The sequence below is a fragment of the Gobius niger genome, assembly GCF_951799975.1.
Source record: "Gobius niger genome assembly, chromosome: 19".
NCBI classification, from domain to species: Eukaryota; Metazoa; Chordata; class Actinopteri; order Gobiiformes; family Gobiidae; genus Gobius; species Gobius niger.
Genome location: NC_136870.1, coordinates 6,250,216 through 6,261,502, shown reverse-complemented (window position 1 = coordinate 6,261,502; position 11,287 = coordinate 6,250,216). Strand labels below are relative to the sequence as shown.

At 42.6% G+C, this 11,287-nt stretch overlaps 1 protein-coding gene across 1 annotated transcript; it reads left to right on the top strand.

The window, feature by feature from the left end:
* The first annotated feature begins 3,207 nt into the window (after window positions 1-3,207).
* On the top strand, window positions 3,208-9,944 carry LOC306979008 (WAP, Kazal, immunoglobulin, Kunitz and NTR domain-containing protein 2-like). Its single transcript, XM_079577776.1, has 2 exons — window positions 3,208-3,398; window positions 8,391-9,944. The coding sequence occupies exons 1-2, from the start codon at window positions 3,216-3,218 to the stop codon at window positions 9,930-9,932; spliced, it is 1,725 nt and encodes a 574-aa protein (XP_079433902.1). The 5' UTR covers window positions 3,208-3,215; the 3' UTR covers window positions 9,933-9,944.
* The last annotated feature ends 1,343 nt before the right edge of the window (window positions 9,945-11,287 follow it).

The window sequence follows — 11,287 nt, the reverse complement described above, 5'->3', positions numbered from 1 at the left end:
GGTCCAAGGAGAAACCACCAGAATTCAGTAGCTTTAGTCAAAGAAGATTTATTCCCTATAACAATTACAATGTCTAAACACAGGTTCTCTGAATGCTAAAGTCCCGAACAATATACACGGTGCTCGAACGGGGCCGTCCCAGGAAACGGCACAGTCTAACTGCGCTCTTACAAATATATATCAGAAAAAATGTGACGTTCACGAAGAGATAGGAGATGAGTGGAGCTCGGGCCAAGGTCATCAAGCCTTTCTCTCAGTAGTTTTCCACTACAAGTGTCTTCCTGTTGCCTTATTTGGAGTTATTTATTCACCGCTTCACCGGACGTCTCCACAGGTTTGAGCAAAAGAATTCAAGAGCAAGAAATGGGGTATTGTTTCAGCAATGTGCGTGTGAAAAGATTGGTTTTCAACTGAAACTTAAAGCACATAGATTAAACTCATAAAAAACATTCAATAGCATTATAAAATATAACATTAACTAATAATCATCAATTTCCCACAGTATGAGGTCTTCACAATGGCAGCCATAACAACAGTCATATGTATACAACACTTTTGAAGTATAGGCTAAGTATTTTTCCACGATCGTCTCTCAAAGTTGATACAGCTTCTCAGTCTTTGCCCGAAATGTCCCTCGCGTTCTCCTGCTCCTCCGCACTCGGCGATCGCTCTTTCGTTTTTTTTGCACTGACTGCCTCCCCCTGCGTGAGCTTCACGACATTAACCCAAGGACCCAAAGGACAGCCATTGCCACCGCCCTCCCTCTGAGCCAAGCCTGAACCATTAGTGCCTTCTGTGAGCGGGATCAAGTTTGCCAGTAACTGAATGTACCGGAACCGCCAACTCTACAAGCTGAATAAACTATACAAATGCAACTTTCTTTCTTTTTTTAATGTTATTTGTTTTTGTACACAGAGAAATGTGCCACTGTATTTTGATCATAGAGCGTACACCGGCAGTTTGTGTTATACCCACCTTTGTTTTTGTTTTTTGTTTTTTACATTATTTAAAGATAAAGGAAAGTCTCATCTCGGGAAGCGTGTTCAGTTTTTATGTGTGATTCTGTTGTAAAACCAAATCTGTAAAAAACTTGAATTGTCTGTCACCAAAATAGAAACTATGACAATGCCTTTATTAAAAATTGACTGAGAATGTTTTTTTGTTTTTTTTATCATCATTATAATGGCTAATGTAGAGGTTATGCCAACAATGAATGGTTTACCGCTGACCTAAATGTTTGTAAATGTGGTTCAGAGAAACAGTCAAGGGCAGTGGTATCCGGGCAAGACTCACAGCTCAGCCACACCTTCTATCTCTATGATTGTTGTGAGTGGGGTTCAGGAGAGTGTGTTCTGGGCAGGGAAGTGTACCACAGAGGAATGTGAGCGTGCAGGTCTGAGCAGGGCACGCACACTGCCCTGCCGCCATGCTCGCCTTTACCTGAGACGCATACTGTATACGCGCTGCGCTCTCCCCTTCCCGTGGGAGTGCGTCGGGAAGGCTGGCCTCAGGTGGCTCTGTCCTCAGATGAACCGCACAGTGTTCCAACGCCGCTGGAGCCGGTTCTCATGTTCTGCGTCTGTCTGCACACGCCTCGTCTCCAGGAGCAGCTCCAGAGGAACAGGTGGAGGAAAGGGCTGCGTTTGATGTGATCCAGGGGTGTGTCTACAGTGCAGGGTGGACCGGGCGAGCGAAGGTCCCCAACAAACTCACCAACCCCCACATGTTAACACTCCCAACAATATATTGACTACAAGGTGATATCGAAATAATATTGCTGTTTGGAAGAGTTTGGGGGATGACAAACTATGGGGGGGAATAGGGAAAAATTGGGAAAAAATATCGGGGGGAGACTAAATATGGGGGGGAATGTGAAAGTGCTTTTTCTGGCCTTTTTGTAATCGGTTCAGGACAAATGTCTTTTTTAAGCGACTTGTAAATGTACATGTTTGTCAGCACATTTCCACATGTTTCTGATGGTTTATACAAAATAATCGTTATCGAGAAAGTCCCCAAAAACACTGAACTCATTTTTGTCGATGTCGCCCAGCCTTGCCCCACAGACGCACCTACACAGGTGATGAAGTCATTCCTCCACATGTGAGTGAACCTCCTGAACCCAGGCCGGACTGATGAGTGTTTGGTGTTGAACTGTAGGTTCACGGTCATTACGTCATCAGCCTGTGTGTCCAAGACTAACCTCCTTGAGGAGAAATGAAAAAACCTTGAGATGTGTCTGTTTTCTTCATCGTCAAGTTGCTGCCTCTTACAGCACACTTACCTCCTTCTTACTTGTTTTTTTTTTTTTAATCTCTGAAGTTGAAGTTTTGGCTCTGCTCTGCGGGAATCGTCTCTTCTGACTGACATAAAAGGAATCGTGTGAAAGAGCCGGCTCTTCAGTGAACAGTCCCTCATCCCCGGCTGCAGCAGCTCCGGCTCAGCCTCAGCCTCAGGCTCAGACTCAGACTCAGGCTCAGGCTCAGGCTCAGGCTCAGGCTCAGCCTCAGGCTCAGGCTCAGGCTCAGGCTCAGGCTCAGGCTCAGGCTCAGCCTCAGGCTCAGGCTCAGGCTCAGGCTCAGGCTCAGGCTCAGCCTCAGACTCAGACTCAGACTCAGGCTCAGGCTCAGGCTCAGGCTCAGGCTCAGCCTCAGGCTCAGGCTCAGGCTCAGGCTCAGGCTCAGGCTCAGGCTCAGGCTCAGCCTCAGGCTCAGCCTCAGCCTCAGGCTCAGCCTCAGCCTCAGGCTCAGGCTCAGGCTCAGGCTCAGGCTCAGCCTCAGCCTCAGGCTCAGCCTCAGCCTCAGGCTCAGGCTCAGGCTCAGGCTCAGGCTCAGGCTCAGCCTCAGGCTCAGCCTCAGCCTCAGGCTCAGGCTCAGGCTCAGGCTCAGCCTCAGACTCAGGCTCAGGCTCAGGCTCAGGCTCAGGCTCAGGCTCAGCCTCAGGCTCAGCCTCAGCCTCAGCCTCAGGCTCAGGCTCAGGCTCAGGCTCAGGCTCAGGCTCAGGCTCAGGCTCAGAATCAGACTCAGAATCAGACTCAGACTCAGACTCAGACTCAGACCCCTCCCGAGCCTCTCAGAGGCTGAGGCATGTTGCTCCTCGGCGCGCCTTCATGGAGCCGCATCTGTGAGACGCTGCGGAGCGGGATCAGCACTTTGTCTTAGTTTGTCACGGGCACTTTTCTCCTCTCTTCCCCTCTCGGAGCGCGTGCTGTCGCGGACATGTGGCTGAAGTTCCTCCGCGGGCTGTGGATGCTCGTGTGCGCGTCCATGTGGCTGCAGCGGCAGCTCGGAGCGGTGCCCACCGTGCCCTCCACACACGCGGGCATCTGCCCCAACGACATGAACCCCAACCTCTGGGTGGACGCTATGAGCACGTGCACGCGCGAGTGCCTCTCCGACCAGGTCAGTCTGCCACGGACACGGTTATTATCATTGTTTAATGTCAATGCTGATAAGATAACGTGCATGTGCTGTGTTAGTGTTAGTGTAAGGTTATAAAGTGTTAGTGTAAGAAAATAAAGTGTTAGTGTAAGATCATAAAGTGTGAGTGTAAGGTCATAAAGTGTTAGTGTAAGATCATGAAGTGTTAGTGTAAGGTCATAAAGTGTTAGTGTAAGAATATAAAGTGTTAGTGTAAGGTCATAAAGTGTTAGTGTAAGAATATAAAGTGTTAGTGTAAGATCATGAAGTGTTAGTGTAAGGTCATAAAGTGTTAGTGTAAGATCATAAAGTGTTAGTGTAAGATCATAAAGTGTTAGTGTAAGAATATAAAGTGTTAGTGTAAGATCATGAAGTGTTAGTGTAAGGTCATAAAGTGTTAGTGTAAGATCATAAAGTGTTAGTGTAAGGTCATAAAGTGTTAGTGTAAGAATATAAAGTGTTAGTGTAAGAATATAAAGTGTTAGTGTAAGGTCATAAAGTGTTAGTGTAAGAATATAAAGTGTTAGTGTAAGATCATAAAGTGTTAGTGTAAGGTCATAAAGTGTTAGTGTAAGGTCATAAAGTGTTAGTGTAAGAATATAAAGTGTTAGTGTAAGATCATGAAGTGTTAGTGTAAGGTCATAAAGTGTTAGTGTAAGATCATAAAGTGTTAGTGTAAGGTCATAAAGTGTTAGTGTAAGAATATAAAGTGTTAGTGTAAGATCATAAAGTGTTAGTGTAAGGTCATAAAGTGTTAGTGTAAGAATATAAAGTGTTAGTGTAAGATCATAAAGTGTTAGTGTAAGAATATAAAGTGTTAGTGTAAGATCATAAAGTGTTAGTGTAAGATCATAAAGTGTTAGTGTAAGATCATAAAGTGTTAGTGTAAGGTCATAAAGTGTTAGTGTAAGAATATAAAGTGTTAGTGTAAGATCATAAAGTGTTAGTGTAAGATCATAAAGTGTTAGTGTAAGATCATGAAGTGTTAGTGTAAGTTCATAAAGTGTTAGTGTAAGAATATAAAGTGTTAGTGTAAGGTCATAAAGTGTTAGTGTAAGAATATAAAGTGTTAGTGTAAGAATATAAAGTGTTAGTGTAAGATCATAAAGTGTTAGTGTAAGAATATAAAGTGTTAGTGTAAGGTCATAAAGTGTTAGTGTAAGATCATAAAGTGTTAGTGTAAGGTCATAAAGTGTTAGTGTAAGAATATAAAGTGTTAGTGTAAGAATATAAAGTGTTAGTGTAAGGTCATAAAGTGTTAGTGTAAGATCATAAAGTGTTAGTGTAAGGTCATAAAGTGTTAGTGTAAGAATATAAAGTGTTAGTGTAAGATCATGAAGTGTTAGTGTAAGGTCATAAAGTGTTAGTGTAAGAATATAAAGTGTTAGTGTAAGATCATGAAGTGTTAGTGTAAGGTCATAAAGTGTTAGTGTAAGATCATAAAGTGTTAGTGTAAGGTCATAAAGTGTTAGTGTAAGAATATAAAGTGTTAGTGTAAGAATATAAAGTGTTAGTGTAAGGTCATAAAGTGTTAGTGTAAGAATATAAAGTGTTAGTGTAAGATCATAAAGTGTTAGTGTAAGGTCATAAAGTGTTAGTGTAAGGTCATAAAGTGTTAGTGTAAGAATATAAAGTGTTAGTGTAAGATCATGAAGTGTTAGTGTAAGGTCATAAAGTGTTAGTGTAAGATCATAAAGTGTTAGTGTAAGGTCATAAAGTGTTAGTGTAAGAATATAAAGTGTTAGTGTAAGATCATAAAGTGTTAGTGTAAGGTCATAAAGTGTTAGTGTAAGAATATAAAGTGTTAGTGTAAGATCATAAAGTGTTAGTGTAAGAATATAAAGTGTTAGTGTAAGATCATAAAGTGTTAGTGTAAGATCATAAAGTGTTAGTGTAAGATCATAAAGTGTTAGTGTAAGGTCATAAAGTGTTAGTGTAAGAATATAAAGTGTTAGTGTAAGATCATAAAGTGTTAGTGTAAGATCATAAAGTGTTAGTGTAAGATCATGAAGTGTTAGTGTAAGTTCATAAAGTGTTAGTGTAAGAATATAAAGTGTTAGTGTAAGGTCATAAAGTGTTAGTGTAAGAATATAAAGTGTTAGTGTAAGAATATAAAGTGTTAGTGTAAGATCATAAAGTGTTAGTGTAAGAATATAAAGTGTTAGTGTAAGGTCATAAAGTGTTAGTGTAAGATCATAAAGTGTTAGTGTAAGGTCATAAAGTGTTAGTGTAAGAATATAAAGTGTTAGTGTAAGAATATAAAGTGTTAGTGTAAGGTCATAAAGTGTTAGTGTAAGATCATAAAGTGTTAGTGTAAGGTCATAAAGTGTTAGTGTAAGAATATAAAGTGTTAGTGTAAGATCATAAAGTGTTAGTGTAAGATCATGAAGTGTTAGTGTAAGATCATAAAGTGTTAGTGTAAGATCATAAAGTGTTAGTGTAAGGTCATAAAGTGTTAGTGTAAGATCATAAAGTGTTAGTGTAAGGTCATAAAGTGTTAGTGTAAGATCATAAAGTGTTAGTGTAAGGTCATAAAGTGTTAGTGTAAGATCATAAAGTGTTAGTGTAAGAATATAAAGTGTTAGTGTAAGATCATGAAGTGTTAGTGTAAGGTCATAAAGTGTTAGTGTAAGATCATAAAAGGTTAGTGTAAGATCATAAAGTGTTAGTGTGAGGTCATAAAGTGTTAGTGTAAGGTCATAAAGTGTTAGTGTAAGGTCATAAAGTGTTAGTGTAAGAATATAAAGTGTTAGTGTAAGATCATAAAGTGTTAGTGTAAGATCATAAAGTGTTAGTGTAAGGTCATAAAGTGTTAGTGTAAGAATATAAAGTGTTAGTGTAAGATCATAAAGTGTTAGTGTAAGAACATAAAGTGTTAGTGTAAGATCATAAAGTGTTAGTGTAAGAATATAAAGTGTTAGTGTAAGATCATGAAGTGTTAGTGTAAGAATATAAAGTGTTAGTGTAAGATCATAAAGTGTTAGTGTAAGATCATAAAGTGTTAGTGTAAGATCATAAAGTGTTAGTGTAAGAACATAAAGTGTTAGTGTAAGATCATAAAGTGTTAGTGTAAGAATATAAAGTGTTAGTGTAAGATCATAAAGTGTTAGTGTAAGATCATAAAGTGTTAGTGTAAGGTCATAAAGTGTTAGTGTAAGGTCATAAAGTGTTAGTGTAAGATCATAAAGTATTAGTGTAAGATCATAAAGTGTTAGTGTAAGATCATAAAGTGTTAGTGTAAGATCATAAAGTGTTAGTGTAAGGTCATAAAGTGTTAGTGTAAGATCATAAAGTATTACTGTAAAATCATAAAGTGTTAGTGTAAGATCATAAAGTGTTAGTGTAAGATCATGAAGTGTTAGTGTAAGGTCATAAAGTATTACTGTAAAATCATAAAGTGTTAGTGTAAGGTCATAAAGTGTTAGTGTAAAATCATAAAGTGTTAGTGTAAGATCATGAAGTGTTAGTGTAAGATCATAAAGTATTACTGTAAAATCATAAAGTGTTAGTGTAAGGTCATAAAGTGTTAGTGTAAGGTCATAAAGTGTTAGTGTAAGATCATAAAGTGTTAGTGTAAGATCATAAAGTGTTAGTGTAAGATCATGAAGTGTTAGTGTAAGATCATAAAGTGTTAGTGTAAGGTCATAAAGTGTTAGTGTAAGGTCATAAAGTGTTAGTGTAAGATCATAAAGTATTAGTGTAAGATCATAAAGTGTTAGTGTAAGATCATAAAGTGTTAGTGTAAGATCATAAAGTGTTAGTGTAAGATCATAAAGTGTTAGTGTAAGGTCATAAAGTGTTAGTGTAAGGTCATAAAGTGTTAGTGTAAGGTCATAAAGTGTTAGTGTAAGATCATAAAGTGTTAGTGTAAGATCATAAAGTGTTAGTGTAAGGTCATAAAGTGTTAGTGTAAGGTCATAAAGTGTTAGTGTAAGATCATAAAGTATTAGTGTAAGATCATAAAGTGTTCGTGTAAGATCATAAAGTGTTAGTGTAAGATCATAAAGTGTTAGTGTAAGGTCATAAAGTGTTAGTGTAAGATCATAAAGTATTACTGTAAAATCATAAAGTGTTAGTGTAAGATCATAAAGTGTTAGTGTAAGATCATGAAGTGTTAGTGTAAGGTCATAAAGTGTTAGTGTAAGATCATAAAGTATTACTGTAAAATCATAAAGTGTTAGTGTAAGATCATAAAGTGTTAGTGTAAGGTCATAAAGTGTTAGTGTAAGGTCATAAAGTGTTAGTGTAAGGTCATAAAGTGTTAGTGTAAGATCATAAAGTGTTAGTGTAAGGTCATAAAGTGTTAGTGTAAGATCATGAAGTGTTTGTGTAAGGTCATAAAGTGTTAGTGTAAGGTCATAAAGTGTTAGTGTAAGGTCAGAAAGTGTTAGTGTAAGATCATGAAGTGTTAGTGTAAGATCATGAAGTGTTAGTGTAAGATCATAAAGTGTTAGTGTAAGATCATAAAGTGTTAGTGTAAGGTCATAAAGTGTGAGTGTAAGGTCAGAAAGTGTTAGTGTAAGGTCAGAAAGTGTTAGTGTAAGGTCATAAAGTGTTAGTGTAAGGTCATAAAGTGTTAGTGTAAGATCATAAAGTGTTAGTGTAAGGTCATAAAGTGTTAGTGTAAGATCATGAAGTGTTTGTGTAAGGTCATAAAGTGTTAGTGTAAGGTCATAAAGTGTTAGTGTAAGGTCAGAAAGTGTTAGTGTAAGATCATGAAGTGTTAGTGTAAGATCATAAAGTGTTAGTGTAAGATCATAAAGTGTTAGTGTAAGGTCATAAAGTGTGAGTGTAAGGTCAGAAAGTGTTAGTGTAAGGTCAGAAAGTGTTAGTGTAAGATCATAAAGTGTTAGTGTAAGGTCATAAAGTGTTAGTGTAAGGTCAGAAAGTGTTAGTGTAAGATCATGAAGTGTTAGTGTAAGATCATGAAGTTGTTGTCTGAGCTGTAGCTCTGATGTCACTGTGTTTGTGCAGGAGTGTGAGCTGACAGAGAAGTGCTGTCAGAACGTCTGTGGGAACCACAGTTGTGTGGCGGCCCGCCATGTGGACAGGACCAAAGGGCCGGTGGGGATGCCCACAGAGGTCAGCTGTACCGGCTTCACGTGCACGCAGCAGGGCTCTGAGTGTGGCATCTGGGACGGCCAGCCTGTGTGCAAGTGTAAGGAGCGCTGTGAGAGGGAGCCCCACTTCACCTGCGCCTCCGACGGCATGACCTACTACAACAGGTGCTACATGGACGCTGAGGCCTGCTCCCGAGGCATCACTCTGACTGTGGTCACCTGCCGCTTCCACCTGAGCGGGCCCAACACCAGCCCGTCCCTGCCCCAGGTCACCACCGGGCGGCCCACCACACCTCCCCTCCAGACCACGCCGCCCGCCCCCACACAGCCGCAGCCCCCCGCGCTGGTCAGCAGCCCCCTGCCGCAGACGGTCAGTGTGGGAGACACAGCCAGCTTCCTGTGTGACGTGGCGGGGCGCCCACGGCCCGACATCACCTGGGAGAAGCAGCAGCCCGAGGGAGCAGAGCGTTTGTTGATGAGGCCCAACCACGTGAGGGGCAACATGGTGGTCACCAACATCGGTCAACTGGTCATCTACAACGCCCAGCCCCAGCACTCCGGAGTCTACACCTGCACGGCCCTGAACCCCTCAGGCTCAGTGCAGGCTCACCACCCCCTCACGGTGCTGCCCTCAGAGCCTCTCCTGACCCCGGGCACCAACGTGAGCCGCTGTCCCCCAGAGGAGTGTGTGAAGCCCCCTGACAGCCCTGAGGACTGCCCCGCTGAGCTGGAGCGGGTCAGCTGGTTCTACGAGCTCAAAGCCAACAACTGCCTGTCTCTGAGCCACTGCCAGAGCAGAGAGCCGCCCGCCTCGCAGCTCTTCGACACCTATGAGGCCTGCATGAGCTGCTGTGGCCCCGAGCTGTCGGGCCCCTGTGGTCTGCCCAGCCTGCAGGGCCCCTGCAAGGCCTACGAGCCCCGCTGGGCCTACAGCAGCACTCTGCGACACTGCCAGTCCTTCATCTACGGAGGCTGTGACGGCAACAACAACAACTTTGAGTCCAAAGAAGCGTGTGAAGAAATGTGCCCCTTCCCCAAAAACCACCACTGCAAAGTCTGCAAGCCCCGCGGCAAGATGGTGACCAGCTTCTGCAGGAGCGACTTCGTGATCGTGGGCCGCATGAGCGAGCTGACCGAGGAGAAGGACTCAGGCCACGCGCTGGTCACTGTGGAGGAGATCCTCAAAGATGAGAAGATGGGGCTGCGTTTCTTCGGTGCCGAGCCTCTGGAGGTGACCTTCCTCAACATGGACTGGACCTGCCCCTGTCCCAACATCACCGGGGCGGCCGCAGAGGGCCAGGTCATCATCATGGGCAGTGTCAGCGATGGCATGGCTGTGCTGCAGCCAGAGAGTTTTGTAGGAGCCTCCAACCCTCGCCGCGTACGGAAGCTCAAAGAGGTCATCTCTAAAAACACATGTGACATTCTCCGAGCCATCACCAACAGCCCTCAGTAGACTGAAGCGCCACATGAGTCTTTCTCTCTAAAATATCTATGTCCTTTGAATATTTATTGTGGTTGTGTGTATTATTTTTGTACTGCTTGTACTTGTGATAAGGTTGAAATATGTGAAAAGTAAAAGCGTGTGCGTACTGCGGTGTCTTTGTGGTGATCAGCAGCACGTGTGGCTTTGATATCCGAGTGTACAAACCGCAGAGGCCCTGCCCGCTCCTCAAACAACAGCCCTGATTCCACGGAGTCTTGTGGGATTGTAAAAACTCTTGTTGTGGTCTGATGGGAAGAGGAGCCCGGGCCCGTGTGCAGAGTTATGCCTTTCATGGCGTGCCAGCGGCAGGCCCTCCGCCGGGGTGTTCTCCTGTTTCTGTTTCCCCCATCGAGCGCCGCCCGGGATCAGAGCGGCTTTACTGGCAGCGCCCCGGGGGAGGCCCGCACACTCCAGCAGCTGTGGAGCCACACACGAACGTCCCGGGACCAGCAGCACCTCGGATCACACGGGCCAGAGGATTGAGGCAGACACACGGCACTGCCCGGTCAGGTTCACCAGGTCGGCTTTAACCCAATCTAAAGCTCCTTAAAAGAGTCAAAATAGCGACAAAAGCGAGACGTAAATGAGGAAAGGCAGCAAAGAAAGCATCAGAAGATAAAACAAAAAAGGGTTGAGGAAAAATCCTAGAACAGTTTTGTAGGCTTTACACTGACCTACAGGCTGTAAGCTCCAGTCGAGAAGCTTTTAGATTTGGGTAAAGCCGAACTGGAGAAAATGTGCTCGGTTAAGGCGGGGAGTAAAGAGGTCAAGGCCAAACTCCAGTGTTCAATTTTTCAGGTTTTGGGATATTTTGCTCTCTGAACATAAACTTTCTCTCGCAAACAGATCATTTCCAGGTTTTCCCGATAAGGCGCTCAGTTATTGCAGTGAGTCACCGTGGGGGATTGTTTCTCCGAGGGCCATTTTCTCCACACTTATTTTTCCCACATTGAGGCAACAGCGTCCGCTCTTAAAGAAGCATGTGCACCAAAACACTCAGTTGATGGTTTCTTAACAAGGATTTCTCAACAGCTCAGTCTTTGCCCCATTAACTGAGTGTTGAACAAGACTTTCTGCCTTTTACTGATTTTTTTTTCTTTCACGAGTAAGTAAAGCTGGGCAATATATTCTCTGTGTGGAAGGTGTTTTCAGTTTGTTAAAAAAAAACGATTTCTTTGAGCGACAAAACGATGTAAATTGAGATGTTTGCATTGCTTCATTATCGTTACCGGGTAAGTTTCCAAAGATATTGAGATTTATTTTTCATTTTTGTCAATATTGCCCTAATACAATATCCCAAATCCCCACTGAGCAAATAATAGTAA